The sequence below is a fragment of the Trachurus trachurus genome, assembly GCF_905171665.1.
Source record: "Trachurus trachurus genome assembly, chromosome: 24".
Lineage (NCBI taxonomy): Eukaryota > Metazoa > Chordata > Actinopteri > Carangiformes > Carangidae > Trachurus > Trachurus trachurus.
The window spans coordinates 18,649,997-18,670,056 of record NC_139910.1 but is presented as its reverse complement, the minus strand read 5'-3'; the positions used below and the strand labels follow the sequence as shown (position 1 = coordinate 18,670,056).

General features: G+C 41.8%; 2 protein-coding genes and 1 pseudogene across 4 annotated transcripts in view; all 3 read left to right on the top strand.

Moving 5' to 3' along the window:
• On the top strand, window positions 1–2,474 carry LOC311007544 (putative G-protein coupled receptor 139; annotated as a pseudogene). The gene is made up of 2 exons: window positions 1–133; window positions 1,450–2,474. The product of its transcript is annotated as a putative G-protein coupled receptor 139 (transcript).
• A 3,917-nt stretch (window positions 2,475–6,391) lies between these two features.
• On the top strand, window positions 6,392–8,924 carry traf3ip2a (TRAF3 interacting protein 2a). The gene is made up of 6 exons (XM_084000249.1): window positions 6,392–6,625; window positions 6,729–6,817; window positions 6,902–6,970; window positions 7,062–7,166; window positions 7,812–7,886; window positions 8,745–8,924. The coding sequence occupies exons 3-6, from the start codon at window positions 6,932–6,934 to the stop codon at window positions 8,889–8,891; spliced, it is 366 nt and encodes a 121-aa protein (XP_083856375.1). The 5' UTR covers window positions 6,392–6,625; window positions 6,729–6,817; window positions 6,902–6,931; the 3' UTR covers window positions 8,892–8,924.
• A 5,592-nt stretch (window positions 8,925–14,516) lies between these two features.
• The window catches only part of rev3l (REV3 like, DNA directed polymerase zeta catalytic subunit), a 63,395-nt gene continuing 57,851 nt past the window's right edge, over window positions 14,517–20,060 (top strand). For both annotated transcript variants that reach the window (XM_084000718.1, XM_084000719.1), the window contains exon 1: window positions 14,517–14,811. In XM_084000718.1, coding sequence (XP_083856844.1) covers window positions 14,673–14,811 — 139 coding nt within the window. In that variant the 5' untranslated portion in view covers window positions 14,517–14,672. The remainder of the gene's footprint in view (window positions 14,812–20,060) is intronic.

The following is a 20,060-nucleotide window of genomic DNA, read 5'->3' as shown; positions in this document are numbered from 1 at the left end:
ATGGCTTTATTGCAGGTATTAGCATGTGAGCCAGTGCCCAGCAGCGAATGAGTCATGGAGGGAGCCGGCGTCACCATTTTTGTCACTGTTCAGAAGTTCTATTACCCATTACTTTGCATTCTGGGTATTCCAGGTTTGTAGCTTGACATTTATTTTATGTGTGTTTGGCTTTTCATGTTAAAATCAGTAGGATAAACAATACTATACATTCTTGATAACTTTATTGATGATTAACCCACTCCTAGTGTTTCTTTCTCATATCACATAACAACTGGAACACAAGCCACATATCTTCTAAACATTTTGACGCAAATTTCAGACCAACAGATGGGAGAAAATGAACTTTGTTCCAAGACCTGTCTCTGTCTCAACAGCACACTCTCGCGAGATTTTATACTATCTTTTGGACTATTTTTATTTTATTTCTCACATTATAATGTTCAATACCAAACGTTAACTTAGTCGAGCGTTAATTTTAGCACAAACCGTGTTAAAATCTTAACCTAACCAATTAATGTTTGCGAATGCTCTAGCTAGCTAATTTTTTTAAGGCTAAATATGACTTAAAGCTGTGTAAAAATCTAATGTTAGCAGAAGAAAATATAAATAGCTCACTTACAGTACCTCTACCAATAACATCATGCAATGCACGACTTTTATCCATTCACACATTCACACGGCGCTTACAATACCTGTGACCATACCCACAGGAGGTATACCACTTCATATCATTGCCGCAGCTTGTAATGGGCCATCTTGTCAGAGTAGTAGGCCTAGAGTATATTTACTTAAAGAGACCCTGAGGAGTTTTTTTAGGCTATAAAAGAGTCTAATATTAATGTGGATGAATCTACATTACCCACACTTGTTAATGTGTCAATTTTCGATAAATATATCATTTTGTCTTATAGTTATTTTGATATTATTATTTAGTGGTCGTCGACTCGCCCAGCATTTCCTAGTTTCGGTTTCCCAGAAGCTGCCCTGCAGGTCATGGGAATAACGCCGCCTGATCGCTAGTTGACATCGTTTATGGTCGTAATTACGACAGTGTCTGATCGTCTTCGAACCTCCGACTTTCGTTCTTGATTAATGAAAACATTCTTGGCAAATGCTTTCGCTTTTGTCCGTCTTAACGCCGGTCCAAGAATTTCACTGTGCGTGCAGAGGCTCATGGGAAATGTAGTGTGAAAACACTTTGCTTTCCGAAACTCCTCGTAGTCCCTTTAAAACAACTGCAGAGCAGTGGTTACAGTTTACTATTACAAGGACACTGACAAAGCCACAGCAGAAGTACATAAACTGTGGATCTATTTAATGTTACGGACTTGACCACAACATCTGACGTCAGCTGAAACGATAAAATTTTACTCAGGATTTGTGAAAACTTGTGGTGTCTGTCAGTCAAATGTCACATCTAATGTTCTTTATTCCTGTCTTTTCCTTCAGCCAACCTATTCACATTTTATATGATCTGCTTCCGTAATTGTGGAATGTCCAACACAGCCATCGTTTACCTGAGCTGTCTGGCCATTGTGGACACCCTCTACCTGGTGTGGGTGATCCTCATTGACCTGACCCTCACCTTCTGGTTGCTGCAGCCCTTCTGGCACTCCCACCCCTGGTGTGGTATCCTGGGATTCCTGCAGTATGGATCGCTGTATAGCTCCTCCTGGATTGTGGTGGTGTTCACCATCGAGCGATACCTTGTTCTCCGCAGCACAGCCGCCAAGCAGAACTTCTCCCAGGCCTGGGTCACTAAACTGACCTGCGTGGCTATCGTCCTTGTGTCCCATCTCGTCTCTGTGCCATTGGGCTGGATCAATATTGTCACACATGTGAACCTCACTGTGGATGGGGAGAATGTGACGCTGCCCAGATGTCATTACCGTAATGCGACCTACTCTACTGTTATAGTGTGGATAACCACCTTCCTGTCAGGGGGAATCCCCATTGTGTTGGTCATCATCTTTAATTACCTCATAGGATATCATCTTTGCCGCGCCAGCAACCTCTTTACGGAGGAAGAGCACCGTGTCATGCATGGAAGGAGCACCAGGGGCGTGTTAAGGAGGACCATCCTGTTGCTGGGCACAGTTTCTGTGTCCTTTGTCGTTCTGAGCCTGCCTCGCTTTGTCACTTACTGCATCCTGAGAACCAAGTACAACAACGAGAACTTCAACAGGAACGACTACAGGATCCCCATCAATGTGGCCGGAGACTTAGCCAACATGCTGCAGAATCTTAACTCCACCACCAACTTCCTGCTCTACTGCATGGTCAGTCAGCGCTTCCGACGGGAGCTGGTCCAGGTGGTGACTTTTAAGGCAAAGGCACGTGAGCTGGGCTCAGTTCTCACCCACACAACCATGAAAGTCTTCTCAGTCATGGATCATAAGGCCTTGCTGTCCAGTAACAATGTGACTGTGGTGCTAACCAATCTTAAACAGACGGAAAAAGATCAGACTTCATAAGAATTTTGGCCTTAAAGTTCAATCTTGAATTTTGGAAAAAGTACTTTTACTAAACACCCATTTACTAATGTTTAAATTTTCCATCACAGTCTTCATCTGTAGATACAAACATAAAGTAGGAACCATGATGATATCAAGACATTAATGCTGTCACCAGCAGGTCAAGAATAGGTTTTTGAAAAAAAATATTGGGTCCCCTAAGGTGTGTCATTTGGACTGCCATTAAATATAGTTTGGATATTCTTGTCCACCCGTACAAATGCAATATATGTGTATATAACTGATACTATTATATAAAATATGTGCTAATAATGTAAAACTATAGGAAATTGAAACTATTTCAAATCTATGTAATATTATGTCAATATTTAAAATATATATAATCACGTATGTAGATACACATTATTATAGACATTTACATATTCAAATTTTACTATGGTTATTGTATGTAATGATTTATCCCATTATATGTGACATACTGTATAAAGCAATGTCACTTTTGATATAGGGACATCTCTTTATGGGCCCACACAGACTGACTTTGTTATTCCAAACCTTTCATCTTTATTCTTAATCAGGTAAAAAGTTGAATTTGTTGTTAGCATGTTGCACACTGAACAATAGCACTGTACAGTCTCCATGTTAACATGTTAATTTAACTCAGAGCTGTTTATTTGTTCAGTAGTGTTTGTGTCATCTGGCTGTGTGTGCAATGCAACTGGCCACCAGGCTTCACATCAAGTTGAATATAGTCATTTGATCCAAATGAATATACTGTATGTTCAATACATTTGAACACAAATTGCAAATTGTATTCATGTACATGTAAGTGTCAGTTGTTTTCTTGTCATGTTATTGTTGTGTATAACTATATGCCTTAATAAGAGACCTGGTATCTTTCAAATCAAAAAAGCAGTTAAACCTGAACTGATGCAGAAAACTTTTCCTGCTAAGAAACAATCTGATTGGCAGCTGTAGCCTTAACGCCCCGCATTATTTGCATGAATGAGTCACGAGACTTTCAAGCTTTGCATGAAACAGAGAGGAGTACAGTGAGCAATGGGAATACTTCCTGTTTGCCTCAGAACAGGTTTGTGCTGTGGATACGGAGCTCTAAGAAAGGAAAGGTAGGTCTAGGAGTACAAAGAAGTGTATTTGATCATCACTGTGTGTAGATTACATTTGTGAATGTAAAAAACATAACAAAACCTAGTTTTTAAGAAGACATACCTGACACACCTGTGGATCAGTGACTTTGACCTTTGTACTAGTTTGCAATGACCGTGTTGTTATGTTAAATCCAACAATGACTAAAAGGGTGTGTGTAGTGTTGCGTTCAGGGTGTCAGATAGAAGAATGTGTAAAGACAGTTCCTCAAAACAGTTTATGTTACTTCATTATGGTTGTTCTGATCCTTTTCAAGCTCTTTGTACTTTGTAAACTGTGCATTTCATTCAGTGGTGATTGTTTAGCTGTTAGTACTGAAACCTTTGTTTGGAACTGCAGTTTGGACTGTGCTGTGTTGTTGACTTTGTGGTTTGGACTGCGCTGTGTCTTTAAGGTGTTGTGCACTATTAAATTCCTTCAACATTGTCTTCATTTTTACTTTGCCAGACGTAACTGACACTTTCTTCTCTCTGTGAGAAAATGGACTCTTTCAAAGGTAGGAAACAAAAGCTTATCAGCTTCACAGCACTCATAAATCTGTCTAGTCTATCACAGTTTCATGAGACAGTAGATCAACTGTATCCTGCTCCCTACTCTCAGAAAACAAATGTAAAAAAAAAAAAAAAAAAAAAGTCTTTTATAAACAAGAGTAAATTTAATCATTTGCCTGGAAGAAAAAAAAACAGGCTGGAAAGCTGGAACTCTTACCATTTCCCAAAACTTCAAATGGATCATCAGTCGAGAATAATTAGGGGTCTTATGGAGCATCTGAACATAGGAACATTTTAATCAAAATATACCAAATCCACTGTCTTATGTTGGACTCTAACCCAGATTTCCTGTTTTTGCCTGAGACCTTACACAAGACAACGAAAATGCACCGTCATCAAATGTTTCAGGGTTTAATCTTAACGGTGAGTCGCAAGGGTCCAAGAGAGGTGGTGTCTTAATCATTGTGAGCAATATTGTCATGAAGTTTAGAGGTCATGTAAGGGCAGTAATGTATTGGAATTTGGTCAATGTCAAAAATTCTTTTAATGGAAAAAAAAAGAAATGCAGAGTCTCACAAGGACTTCACCATTAATGGGGAGGAAAATCATCTAGTAGACACTCAGTCAGGTCAGCAAAGCTTTTGACCTCATTCAGCTGGTAAAAGAAACTACAAGAACACTCAGCAAAACCCCAAAGAGCATTATTAAATCTTTTAATGAGTTGGCAGCTCTCTCCTCCTCTCTTACTCTACAGCCAGAAAGCTGAGGTATAAGAGCAGTATTTAAGCATCCCCCCCAAAAGGAGGGAAGGCGAATGTATTTGTAAAGCACATTATGACATATAGGCTACACATAGCTACACGTTATAACCAGTGTCAGACTTAAACAACATACAACATGCTAAACCATGAAAAGATCATACATAACAGTTTTATTCAATCAGTATTTTCAGTTTAACCCTAAAGACACTGACTGACTTCAGATTCTCTGTGGTGCTGTTGTTGAAGTTGCATAACCCTACTTTGTTACGACTTAAATAGTATGAAAACCTACTCTAAACATTTGTTTTCCATGTATGTTTTTACTGCTCTATATTCTTCATTTGATTTCTTGGCATTTGTCCGGGAAATGCAGATAAAGCCTGTGAGACTAAAGAAGTCTGAATGAAATGCACTCTTGTTTTCACTTGTTGGTTTTTGTTGTCAGGACCTTGCCCTCATCGGAGCGTCCCTGTGGAGATGGATGAGAGTATGACATCCTCTAGTCTGGACTTGGTGTGGCCTGCTGCATGTGAACAGTGTAGTGGACATACAGAGACCAGGTCACGGGGCCATGACAGAGAGCCACCCAGCCGAACACACACTGACGGGCAGAGGGGGTCCCCTGAGAGCCGGTACCAGTACCAATCAAGAGACATGGACGGCGCTCAAGCTGCACTTCAAATACACCCAGGACGGATAAAAACTCCCCACCCTGCCAGTGTCTGGCCTCGTGGCCCCAGAGAGGTAGAACTGCGTGAATGGGACTTCAACATCAGAGGACCTCACAGCAGAGGCATTGCAGGGCCTTCAGACTGGCCCCAGGACGGCTCTGTGGAGGACACAGAATGCCTGGAAACCCCCCTCCCACTTATGTCTGACATTAATTGCCCCAACTACGGTGTGTTACCCATGCTTTACTATGTTTACAAATAGAGACACTAATGTATTTATTATCCTCATACAATATCGCCAAGCTGCTAGCATTGCACTGCAGCTCTTAGTCTTATTATTCCTTGAGCTCTCACATAGACCTTGTGTTTTTCATATTAATGAACTTTTCACCCCAAAATAATTTCATTTGTGTAGGTGTCATTGGTACAATGGATTATTATGGCCACAAATAGGAGAAACAAATCTGAAATGTCAAGAATTAAGTTGTAATATTACAAGAAATAAGTCAAGTTCTACTTTAGCAAGACTTTATTCTTCTAGTGTGATTCTTTTCTTGAAATATTACAACTTTTAATGTGCCGTGGCAAACTGTAGGACTTCATGTCTGCTCCTGCATGTCTTTCTTGCAGGCCCCAAACCAAAGCAGGGGACTCAGTCCAGGTATTGTGCCTGCTGCCCTCCGACAGATAAGCGGCGTCTCAATTATAATTATGGTTATCATAACAAGCATCATTACTCAGAAGAAGCCCAACAGGATCCTCGACACAACCAGAATTCCTGGTAGGAGAAAACTGCCCTGTTTATCACGCGGATGTAATATTTCCAGCCCTGACCTCCCACAGATAGCATGAACTACAATGGTTTCTGATAATTATTTTTCCCCAAAACAGGCCACAGCTTCAAGATCCTCCATACGCCGCCCAGGGGTCTGGGCCGGCTCAGCGGGCGGCTCCTCTCAGAGATGTGGTGCATGAGATCAGTATAGATTACTCCCACAGGCCTCATTCAGGACCGGTCACGAGGGAGATCAAGAAGACCATAAGCCTACCTGAGGAAAGCAGTGAGTCCCATCCCTGTCCCTGCATGAACATGTGTAATGTAACTAAATGTGAAATGTTGTTAATAATCACAGCTAATGACGTTGCACTGACTTTCCATCACAGGGAACGTTTTCATCACATATTCGGTGGACACGGCCAAAGAGATTATTCTTTTCACCAAGTTTCTGACTGATCAAGGATTCAAACCTGCAGTAAGTCCTGTCGCTTCCCCGTCACCTGTGTCTGAGTGAGCTCCCATACAATCTGCAAGCTCACACATGCCTCCTTCTCGACAGATCGACATCTTTGATAATCCAATCCGAAGAATGGGCATCACCAAATGGATGGACCGCTTCTTGAATGATGTAAGTCTGACGATAGCCGGTAAATCAGTTTATGTTATATATTCAATGTCGTCATCTGCAAAACATCTGACAGTGAGATGATATTCTACAGAAATCAGTGCTCATCATCGTGGTCATCAGCCCCAAGTACAAGGAGGACGTGGAGGGAGACGGAGATGACGACCATGGCCTGCACACCAAGTACATTCACAATCAGGTAAGCATCACACAACCATGAAAACAGCTGACAACAGTCAAGGGCAAGGCAGAAGTGTTTGTCTGCAATATCACTTTCGAGTGGTTTTGATTATGTAATGTCATTAAAGTCCTTCCTCACACATGATGCCAGTATTGAGAAAAGAATGAGGAAACAGACATTTCATTTTCTAGCTCCACCCAGTCTCTCCATTTCACATTTTGACACACACATGCTAAAGCAGCCTGGCCGGTGTGTGTGTGTGTGTGTGTGTCTGTGAGGACGGTCATCACAGCTCAGTGTAGTGTAATGCAGTCCAGCCTCTCTGTGTTGTACGTAAAAAATGAAAAAAGCTTTTTGCCTATTATTCTCCAAAAAGAAAATGAATACAGTTTTCACGCCTGTGTCTGTCTTGTATTCATCACATCTTCTAGACGACAGAGGGTGCTTCAGTAAATTCTGTAAATTAAAAAGCTAATCCAGGAGCTCCAATTCAGCTCACAGTATGGACATGGACAAATGCAAACAATTGTACTCATCCAAACCTAAAGGAATGAGTGTATTGATTTTTTTTTTTTTGCCTGTGTTATTAAGTGAAACACTTAAGGTAAGGTTATTGAGTTCTATGTGAACTGATTTTCTCTTTCTCTTTTCCTGTGGGCACAGATCCAAAATGAGTTCATCCAACAGGGATGCCGGAACTTCAGACTGGTGCCTGTACTGTTTCCTAACGCAACTAAGGTAAGTACAAGCAATAAACAGCAAAACAAACACTCCACCAACCAGACAAGTGACAAGAAACATACTAACAGCCTCTCCTGGCTAGATATAGTGTTGAATAACAAAAACAAGTGTTTTAGGTTGTCACAATGAAGCTGTCCTTTGACATTTTAAATGTAACATGTCATCATGTTATATCATCCTGACAGACATTTAGGTTAAATTGAATCATATAGTCAATTGGTTTGTGAGTTATGGCCACACACATGTTTTATGACAGAAGTTTCCTTACTTTTACAAATATATGAAATCACTATAACCTTGACCTTTGGGCACCAAAATCTTCTCAGGTCATCCTAAAGTCAGTATTTTCAACTCTTCATCCGTCAGTCTTCATTCCTCATCTTCTCTGAAAGGGCTGATCTTTCTGTCAGTCTGGCCTCCAGACTGCCCCTAAATGGAGGCATTCTAAAATTTGAGACAGTGTAAATAAATTGATTTTTCATCTACTTGCACATGTGCAACCAGTAAATTTGGCTTCTTTTACCTTTACTATTACTAGTAAACACTGGTGAAACGTGGAAGGGGTGACTCAAAGTGAATATTTGCTTCTCAAGTCCATTTTTGGCGTGTGCGCCCCTAAATTTTCTGCTTGCACTACAAGCATTTTAAGTTAGGGGGCCACTGTGCTCCTAGTAAAATAAGTTTGTCTGGAGCCTTTCAGAAACAGTACTGTGAGCTGCGTCACAACCAAAGCAATCAACATCAATACTGAGCTGGAGAGGGGGGGGGTTGGCGTTTTAATGAAATCAGGAAGTCAGAACTTCATACATATAGGCTCTGCACTCACTGACCTTCTGTGTAACGTGTGTGTCACAGAGACACGTCCCCAACTGGCTCCTGAGCACCAGGATCTACCACTGGCCTCAGGACACCCAGGACCTGCTGCTGCGCCTGCTCAGGGAGGAGCGCTACATCATTCCCACACATGAGTCAGACCTCACCCTCACTGTCCGCCCCCTCTGAGCCAAACTGAGAAGTGATTGACACATGTGAACAGTGAGAAATTAAAAAAAAAAAAAGCTTTCATTTGTCAAAACCAAACACACGTGGATGAGCTTCATATGCCCTGAGGAGGATTGTGTTGCTGTTATTACTACAGCACAAGAGTTGTAAGACTTTTCACATAGAGATTTGCTGTTTGTGTTGAGTCAATATTCATTTAAACAGCACTCCTGATATCACAGTCTGCTCTAGTCAAACAAAATTATTAGAACAGCTGACAGAGCCGAAAATACCTGACCTTTTTTGGCATCCAAATATGATTTTATTTAATAATGTTCATTAAATATGCAGATGGTTGAGCACAATCAGATGAAGTGAGTCCTACAGTTTTTATCCACTTTTAACTTTAATATTTGGTATGTCCACCTTTTGCAGCAATTACAGCAGCACATTCCTCTGGCATAGTGTCAATATATTTCCTGAGAACTTCAACACTAATGTTATCCCATGCCTTCTACTACTCAAGCCAAAGGTTTTCCTTTGAATGTATAATAGATTTTCCAAATCACCTCAAATTTGCTCAATGGGGTTGAAGTCCTAGCTTGTTTTCTGTAAGGGAAATGATCTAAATCTTCTTATGATGGCTCTATTCTATTGTTTATAGAGCATAATGATGACCAATGACCAATTCAGCAAAAACAACTGAAACCTCTTAAATATGCCAAGTGTTCTAGCCTCCGCCGTACATGTACATCCAATTTGCTCCTTAAAGAAACATCTTCAGCTGCCTGCTGCAGATGGAAACAGGTCTCATGACATGAAAAACCAAACCAACAAGCTACACCAGGCTAAAAAGCTCTGAGGAGCTGCAGAGCTGGTTTATGTGTTTAGGTGTTTCAGTGCAAACAATTTTTTTGACATTCAGTGTCAATAAGGAATCCACTTCACATTTATGTAGCAGATTGGATTGCATCACTGGGTGTTTTGTATTTTTGCAATTTAGTTGTTGATTGACTTTTCATGTTTTGCTTTCAGATTGATACATTTTTTTTATTTGTAAAGATAATAAATACATTTCTGGTAACAGTTAAACAGATCATTAAGAGGTGTGTGTATTTCTTTGTAAAGCATACAGTTAACCAGAAGGTGGCAGCATGCACCACATTATGAAAACACTCTGAGCCTTCCTCACCTCTGGTCTCATTTCCATTTTAAATAATCTTATATGATAGATGTCAAATGTTTGATAGGGCTGCTGTTTGAACTATATGAAGAGGGTATCTAACCGACAACATATAGTTCACCCAGGTCATGAGAGCAACATTGTGGTAAAGGATCTGCAGTTGGGATCTGAGAACACACACATCCTGTCCATATGCTGCACACCAACTCCCTGATAAGACAGCATTGTGTGCGACTCTTTCAAACAGCCCTGAACTTCATCATTTTGGTCTTTCAGTCTGCACAGACCAGTTTGGCCGGCTTATCAAACCTGACATGAAAATGATTTGCTCACATCAGTGTGTGTGAAGGGAACTCTGGTGGTGATGTCCAGGCTTTTATCAGCTCTCGCATGGCGGTGATTTCTGTAAACACACACCCTGCCAGCGCCAATAAATCTACTGTTTGTTATTGTTCCAGGTCTTGCGTGCCACTTCGCGCTCCCTTATCTGGTGAGTCCAAAGCAACAGACACAGACAACCTTCCCCAAAAAGGCCTGGATCCCCTAATCCATCTGCTCTGCCAATTGTAAAATACACTCCCAGCGCTGGCTCATTTTGTGACTTTCCCCCGTCCCTCTATAGTAAACTCTCGACAACATAGATTACTCCTATATGTTACTCTTTATATTAACTCCTATACGTCCAGAGAGGCACTGTTGTGCTGTGAATTCTGCCTTTTTTGTTTTTTCCAACTCCATTTTATCATTTCACACAAAGGCTGGATGGGACACACCAACACTGGTGGCTCTGAGGGTTGAACCTGTGATCAGATCAGCTGCAGTTGAAGTACAGAGGAGTTGTGCTAAAGTAAACTGATCAGAAGTAAGCGGAGAAGCCCAAAATAAGGATTAACAAAGACACTCCCTTATTTTCCAGTATGAATAATCTTTACTGTGCTACAGTTGACTGTAAGGACACTAAAACACGCTGTTCTGTTACAACCTTCTCTCATATATTGTTTCCTCCACTGACCGGCCAAGTTGACCTTTGACCTTTTGGAAATAAAATCTTATTACAGTATATCACTGTATCCTTACAGACATTTATCTTAAATTAGTGAATTAATTTGTGACCCCCTGATGAACCAATATCACTGTGATCACCAGCACAGGGGTATTAAAAACTTTGGTTTTGAGGTCTAGGTGCAATTTTAACAACATATCATGGTCTCCATCGGTAAACAGGGGTTTCCAGTCATTCTAATAGCAACTACTTAAACGAAATCACCTGAGGAACTGAACAAGACATGATCCAAACAAAGCTCAAGTAGAAGCTGGTAAGTGGACTTTTACAGACTTTTATACACCTGCAGTGTTGCTAACTAAACCAATTTGTTGGTAGATTTTGAGACTTTTGTCCAAAACATGGCTAGAAGCAGATAGAATAGCTGACATGAAGCTGAATGCAGACTGGACCTGGTATCATTGCAGGATCTGTTGCTATAAGCCACATTCTTTTTCTCTTAAATTCACCATCACGCTGCTAAAAAAGAAATGGGTTTTCATGATGGACATGAGTAGGAGTTGGCACTTTCGTCATCACGGTGGTGGAGCTGTGCTCCCACTGGGACCATCCATACCACTGTACTGTGAGGCACTTTAGATAAAAGCTCCTACATACAGCACATATCATTTTCTGGATTCCTTTGATGTGCCCCTCATACACGCTCAGCGATAGTATGTGCTGCTGTCAGATGGAGGCAGATGCTTGCTGATTGGTTCATTAAGAGGGCTAGACTCTCACTCAAGGTCAGCACACGCTCAGGCAGACAGAGGCTCTGTCACCATCGAGATTAAAATGCTAATGACACATTTTTCATCATCGGGGAGTCATTGACTGCAATGTCCCTGGTATGAACCGGACCGAACCAGCTGTTCAGAGACGGATATGGCTCTTTCAGTGGGGAGGAGAAAGCAGTGAGCTCAGCACATCCACCACTGATGCCTGTCTGGCCATTATAGGAAACTGACTGGAATACTGAACAGCCCTGAAGGTGTGTAGTAGTGGGCAGACACTGTAAATGGTGGACACACACACTTTTCTCCGATACTGCTTTCATTTTAAGGTCAATGTATGCTTTCATAGGGAAATAAAAAATATATTGTTTTACTGTTTCAGATTATGTTTATGCAATACTAACACACATATATGTAGGTTATCACATTATTTATTTCTACAAATGCGGCTATATGGATGGATTGTTGCCAAAACTAAATTCAGTTGTGTTGTTTCACCAGTGCAATGACAATTAATAGTCTTGACATCTTGAAATGTATGTTAGTATCAAGATTCTAGAAATATTGCCTTCACAATTTCTTATTTTTCTTTGTCCTCAATTTTTTTTATATGGGTTTAACTATTTTCATTTCCTTGTGTGAACATTGACTGTAGAAAAACAACAACAACAACAATATATCAAAACCTTCCTGAATAAACTTGCAATGTATAACTTATCTGTCCTCATGTAAATTACAACCCCTAAATTGACATGACATGTCCTTGGTGTCAACATGGAGCTGTCTGCAATGTTAAAGTTAGACTATATGTAGACTTCCACAAGTTACAGTTAATAATATATATTAATAATAATTATTAAAACAGTTGGAACACACAAGTGTTGGTTTGTGGTGACTTCTCTCTGTATTTTATGGTAATTTTCTCTTTCTTACATAAATGTAAAATTCTTGTACAGGCTCACATATAGCCTATATCTGCGACAGCTGCAACCCAGTCTCTCTTAATAGAATATTTCAATAGGACTTGAATATTCCTATAATTTCTTTGTCGATATTTCCTTCTGTGATATGATTTTTGTTTTGTATTGGTCTTTTTATGTCTTCAATCACAGGAATTATATCAGCCAATTTTAAAAAAAACCTATCCCTAAACCATAACCAATGAGAGATGCAAAGCTTTACATGTCTTTGATCAGGGTCTGATCCTTGTGTTGATGCTGCAGTGGAAGAGTTGAAAAGATGTCAAGCTAAACTGAATATTCTACCGACCTGTTTCCTCTTCCTAAACTGAAATATTTTCAGTCGTAAAATAAGAGTCCCCCAAAGTTATTTTGAAATTGGGGGTGACATAGCTACATTGCAAGTGCTGCTGACGCTCAAAGGTCTAACGTGTATTTCTAACTTTTAAGTATGGTTGCATAGTATTTTCAAACCATAGTATAATTTGATTGGAATGCTGGGATCATATAACATAAATGGCATATTAGGGATGAGCCTCGGCTTCCTGTGCTGGTTTAAATTGTAAAGTGTGCATAGCAGATCAATAATTGAGCTTTGAGTGTGGTTTAATGGACACTTCTTACAATACGGGAAGTGTCTGCCCTGGCCTTTCGGTTTAGCCTATATGTTGTAGCTAAATTGTATTTGTTTAGATACCTGCTCATGTGCAAGTACACAGTGGAAATCAGTAGAGCCAGCCTGACTTAAACCAGTAATGTTATTCTCGTCTCCAGGGTACAATATAATAGCCAAGTAAATGGCAACAATCAAAAAGTGAGACAGGTAAAGAGACGTATAAATGAAGAGAATACCACGTGTAGGCTATAGTATAGGCTACATGTGTGTGTGTGTGTGTTTGTGTTTGTTTTAAGGTTTATGTGATATATTAAAAAAAAAAAAAGTACAGTGGACATTCATTATGTCACATAAATATAGTTAAAGGTAGAATGTCATAAGAATAAAATAATCAAAATAAAAATGATAATGTTTTCCTTATCAGTGTAATAAATAAACCATATGACTAAAGTATGCCATACTAATATTATACTATATACCAGACTATAATATAAAATGATGCAGATATTGTTGATAAATGATAATACTGTTGTGGTGGTATGACAGAATAGTGTGTGCATTATTTATATGATAGGAAATAATTTTGTTCCATTATAGTAATATAACATAAGCATATATAAGGTAATAATTTAACAACGTGTTTTGTATCATTACGCCCGTGCCTTTTATTGTGAAAATCCCCAGCGGAAGTCCTGCTCCTCTGCATCCTGAGCGCCTTGGAATCCGTCGCAGGTTAGCTAGCGTTAGGCCAGCCTGTTATGGAAGGAGAGGGAGCACAAGCGAGGGGCTGTCTGATTAAACGGGACTGGCTGGGACTAGTTCTGGGACGTGATTTGGAAAGATAGCGCTACATACCGGAAGAAGCCCGGGGGAGCGTCTTCCTGGCTGAAAACAAAAAACACTACAGAGACAGTGTGGGGTTAGAAATCACGAAGGAAGACAGCCACAGTTACAAGTCCAAACATGGACCCGACAGCAGCTGCTGCACGGTGTCGGACAACCACCCGCCGCCGTTGAGTTGAGCTCGTGCAGCCGCAGTTGGACTTCAACGGCCGCAGCTTTTGTTCGCGTTTTTTTTTTTTTTTTTTTTTTTCATGGGACACAGCCGGGCTTCCCCTCCGCTTCGTCGTTGTTTTAGCCCAGTGACAGCACTCCCCTCGGTTGGTATCTACTGGCCGCCGAGGTGCCTGCATCTTATGGACTCCTAACAGTAGTTTCTTTGCTTTTTTCCCCCCCTCGTCGGTCGGTCGGTGCCTCTGTTGTCAGTCATGTTCGCCGTGCGCATCGTCACCGCAGACTACTACCTGGCGAGACCCGTGAAGGACCTGGACGTCTGCTACTCTGAATTCAGGGAGAGCGACGTGAAGAGAGTGCCGGTTGTGCGGATATTTGGAGCAACACCCGCAGGTTAGTCAGCTCCGTGTTGTTTTATTGTTGTGTCTCCGTGTTATTGTTGTTGTTGTTGTTGTTGTTGTTATTATTATCGGAGGTAATGGTGGCTGTGCAGCTCTGCTCCGCTCTGCTTCGTGCAACAGCACCACGCGGCGTGTCGGTCGGTCGCTACGTGGTCGTGGTGGTGGCGGCTGCTGTTTGAACACAGCGCGCACAAAACAACGTCCGCGCTGCTGTGTTTGTTGGGAGGAAATCTAACGGGTGTAGTGTGTAAAATGACAACAGGAAGATGACTGGGGTGTTGACACGCTGTTTTTCAACGCGGTACTGTAGTGTGCACCGCTGCTGCTGCTGCCGCCTCGTACAGGAGACTGTCTGCAGCGGAGGGAGACCTCCTCTGCTGCCCCCTCCTCTCCCTCCTCACACGGCTCGGCTTTGTTTTATCTCCCCCTGCTCCATCATGGCACGGTGGTGGTGGTGGTGGTGGTTGTGGCGGACACCGCTGGCACCCACAGGGGCTGGACTTCTGCCTCATGAGGCATTCACGGACAGATTACTGTCTTGTCTTTATTGTGGTTTTATTGTGCTTATAGCAACCTGTGGAGTGTTGACACGCTGGACCAAAAAAAAAAAAAAGGCCAGCTTTCCTCCATTTTTTCCCTGCTTAATAAAAGGGGAAAAAAAGAGAGAGGGAACAATGAAAGCAAACATTTTTCACCACAATAGTGATATTTAGTGACTGCAGCAATGTCAGCACCAATGGAAACAGTATGTTGCTGGCAGAGAAAGAGTCTGATTTAGAGGCTCTGCATAAGTATGTGCAGTACAATGGGAAAAGGCAGAAACCATCATGACAGCACATTAATATGCATGAAAAAAGACCAGGGGAGAGTCATGCTAATTGGACTCATTCTCAGGTTGTGTGAATGAAATGCATGTTGACATTACTGACCACACTTATCAAGAAAATGTCATTGCTTACAGATTGCTCCATTTTGTACATGTTGTACAAAACAGATATGATTTAGTGTAGCTGAGTTTTTTTTTTTTTTTTTTACTGAGCTTTGGCACATCCCCTGCTCTTTAATAAAACCATTACAGCCAAACACTCTGGGTACCTTAATCCTCCTGCTGAAAACAATAGAATCATTTCCTGCACAATGGCACAGCATTAGCATCCTTGCCAAATCCTCTTGTGCTTGCCCTGCCCCTCTTCAACTCTTTTTTTTTTGTCAGGAGAAAACAACATTGCAGGTGATTGTGTGTATATTTTAAGCACATTAGTTCACAGTGGGAGGAAAATGGCAGTCAAACCTGTCCCCCCCCCCATAATGTGTCAGTGCTCCTTCGCAGGACAACCTGGAATGTCCGATGGGATGTACCTCAGGGAGGATTAAAGGCTTTCGAGCAGAGAAATGAAGGACGGTGGGTCGGGGGGGTTAGGATGTCACGTCTAATTTGGTTCTCGTCATAAACCGGCAAGTTCCCATGCAGTGGTGTTTGATGTGCATTGGGCATACACATCACACACACATACAGTACACATACACATAGCACTCTCACACTGCAGCAGTGGTAGTCTGGGCAGCTTGTCAGTTTAATGTATGCTGATCAGCAACTCATCAACACTGATTCCAAATAATAATAACAATGTTGTATTTAGGGTCTCAAGCAGGGCGTTACCACATCTGCTGATATCAAATTCACATTATGATGCAAGACTGTAATAAAAATGTGAACAATATTTCCCATGTCATCATGGATAAAATGCCATATCATTGCATCAGTTTTTTTTTTCCTTCTTCTGGTCTGGTCTTCACTCTTCCATTTTATCTCAGTAGTGCGTGTTCTTAGATTGTCGGGTGGCTCCAACACTTAGGCTAGTAATTGTATAGGTACCGTAATACTTAAAGCAACAGTTCCTCTGTCATAGCAACAAAAAAATGAATATCTTAACAGTCTGTTAGAGTCAAATATTGAAACTGGCCTCCATATAGTATGGCAGGAGGGCACGGCATATGGCATTTCACATCAGTCAATATCAATAATATGTAATGACGTAATTGCTATAAAGACTTGGAGAAAAACATTTGAATTTCACAAATTTCTGAACAAAGATTTTCTCCTGCACATCCTTAGCAATGTACTGTGCTGCTGCCTGGGTAATGTGCTTTGTTTGGATGTTTGGTCATGCGGCGTAGTTTCTGAGCTTCTTTCCAGCATGGAGAGATACTGGTTCTTCTGACCGACAACAAACACCTGGTAAATGATTGGCTGTTTGCATGTCACTTGTGCACGCTTCATTATCATGTTTAGATGTTTATGAGCCAGGCAGGGGGCACACCTAACTACCGGTCTTTCTATTCTATCAATGTTCTTATTGCTAAACTTGTTGAGTTTATTTAGAGGCTGTCATACACACATTGCTTTGGCTTTATCTCTCAGTCCTGAGATACAAGATTTGCAGTTTACAACTAGATAAAATCAAGAAAAGAAGCAGGTTTTCTCATTTCAGACACTGAATTTTTTGGCTTTTGTTTGATACATGACTCAGATTAACCCTTACCTACGCCAATATTTTAATCAAATAACTGATTAATCGATTAATCATTGCAAGCCTAAACCACACTAGAAGGAAATGCAGCATTTACCAGCCCTGGTTACATCATTGTAGGTGCTCAGACTATGGGTCACTGTGACTGTGTCCTGTGTCATGTCAACAGTTTTGTGCCTCTACCTTAATTTTCTTTCGCTGAAATCACCACTATCACCAAGTGGAAGTATAGTTAGTGATATGTAGAGGAAAAGTGTGTGTGTGTGTTGAGGTAAAACTGTATTTTTCATACCCAAACAATCGCTGTACACTTGGCATCTAGGGGCCAAAGTAAACAGGAAGCAGATTAGTCGCACAAAATGCCACAAGAGGCTGCTAACAAAGACAACAAGGTCAGTAACGCTTGTAATTGGTTTTCCGTCTTGTTTTCACCACTGGTAGTTGAGGGTGATGAGACCAAATCACGGAGTCACTGTGTCTGTCTATGTCACGGTTTCCAGAGGTTTCAGCTTCTGCCCCTCCCGTCTATAACACAACCACCCTGTGGAGTTTTCACAGTAAAAAGAGGTCAGCAGCGTTTCCAGAAGTGTCAATTTCAGGTGTTCAAAAAGCTCCGAACTCCAAATTGAATTTTTCCACTGAACTTTTGAAATGTCACAGAAGGAAAACTGCTGATGTGAAACTTACCCACACAGTTAAGAGTGACACAAAAAACTACATAGGAAGCACTCTAATGAACTTGAATGGGTGGGATTGTTGTCACAACATTGATCTTGGCTAAATACTGACACCTCTGATTGGTCATCAGTCCTGTCACATATTTTTAACTTTAAAAACTTTGGGCAGAGTTTTCCTGAGTGTGCACACGCAGCACTTGGCATCATCTCTCTGTTGCGTGTGTGGTTTGAATCAGAGTCTGTGTTGTTTCAAGTTGCATTATTGACAACACAGCCTGTCTGTAGTTTGTGTGCCGTGGTAGGAGACCCGCATATTTGCCTGGTTGGACTCTCCTTTTGCTCAGTTTATGTATCACTTGTGGCGAGCCGCAGCCAGAGTCAGCTCTGCGTTTCCAGAAATAAAATTACATCACCATCTGGAACACATTGAAGCAAGGCAGGAATCTCTTTTTCTTCCTCTGGAGCTCCGGATCAGGCCACACCCACCATCAAGAATTAGTTTTTTTTATATTTACTGTTCCCTGCATGTGATTTTTCCTATTGTTTGGCCTGAGGGGGAAGCAGCTCACGAGCGGTTCTGCTAAATGTGTGTCGGCTTTTATCACATCAATGTGTTTACCCCCGGTGTAAGCAGCGGTCAGCAGCAGTGCATCTGCACCATGTGGCTCTGGCTACAACCCCCCCCCCCCCCCCCCCCCCCCCGGCCTCATGCTCTCTGTCCTTTCCTGACCCATGCAAGCACACCCCCACTCCCACAGTCAGCCCTATGTAATTTGATGCCACACTTGTACTCTTCCTCCTCCCCTCTCTTTGTTAGCATTCAGCGAGTGGCCTGCCAACGTCGCACTCTTCCTATACCTGCATTCCCATCCCATCTCTGACGTAGCGGAGGGGAGGAAAAAAACAGAAAGGCCTTTGTTGTGAGAATCACACTCGTGATCAGAATTGCAATATGCGTATTAAGAAGTTGGTTTTGATAAGCTCCCGGGGCAGGAAACATTGGGGAATTGCTGTCGATGCCGCCGCCGCTGCTCTGACAGCATTGATCTAATGCCGACTAGCTCGGTCCAGATGCGCTGACAGGCCCTGGGCCCCCGTGACTACAGGAGGCACAGTGTTTGGTTCCTTGCTTTGGACATGCACACTTGAGTATTTGGTGTGTGTGTGTGTGTGTGTAAGAGGGAGAGAGAGTGGGGGGAGAGCATGACCAATTGACCTGAATGACAGGGCCAAGAAGTGAGGCACAGTGAAGAATAAAAGCGGCCTCCCCACCCCCGGTTTAGATCTCTCTGGGGGCCCCCTTAATGCCATCTGAAGGAATTCCTCCCGGATCCATTAGAAGGGTAATAGGTGGACTCGAACAGGCCCTGTGGCTCATTAGGGAGGTTATTGTCCACTCAACTGTTTACCTTCCTTCCCTTCTTATCGGTTACTCAGGTTCAATTATCCTCCTTTAACCACTGCTCTGGTTGCTTGTAATTGATTTATAATGAACAGAGATGTCAGTTTGTTGATATGGCGTCTCTAGATCTCCCGTCCTCACGATTTTCCAGTTTTCTTTCGGGGAGTGTCTGATGAGCGATGCATGTCATTTCTGCAGGTTTATCAGAGCCACATTGGTGACAGAGGAGAGTCACAAAACATTGCTCCACACTAATTCTGTCACACTGTGGTGTTTTTGATCACAGATGGCAGTGGACCAGCTTGTTGTCAGGTTAAATGAAAGGTAGCCTAGTAGTTTTATAGAATTTCTTCTTCTGGTGTATATTAAAATCTCCACGTTGAGGACACAGGAGGCTGTTATATGCAGGTATACCGACTGTTCAGATTTGAAGGCAAGACAAGATCGGCTTTGACGAAATTTAACCTGAAAACTGTTGATGATGAGAGCTGGAGAGGCCAAAATGAGGGATGCTGGGAGGTCGGACTTTGTCTGGACACATCAATCTGATTCAACACATCATCCTCGATAGTGTCTGTAGAAGATGTCACAGGATGTGTGATCACAAGGACAGGGGGAGAGAGACCTTACA

Excerpts from the sequence above, each read along its gene's own strand:
- traf3ip2a (XM_084000249.1), top strand. The coding sequence starts at position 6,932 with ATGGGCATCACCAAATGGATGGACCGCTTCTTGAATGAT. Across the intron at positions 6,971-7,061 it reads TGGACCGCTTCTTGAATGAT|AAATCAGTGCTCATCATCGT; the intron begins GTAAGTCTGACG and ends GATATTCTACAG. Across the intron at positions 7,167-7,811 it reads CCAAGTACATTCACAATCAG|ATCCAAAATGAGTTCATCCA; the intron begins GTAAGCATCACA and ends CTGTGGGCACAG.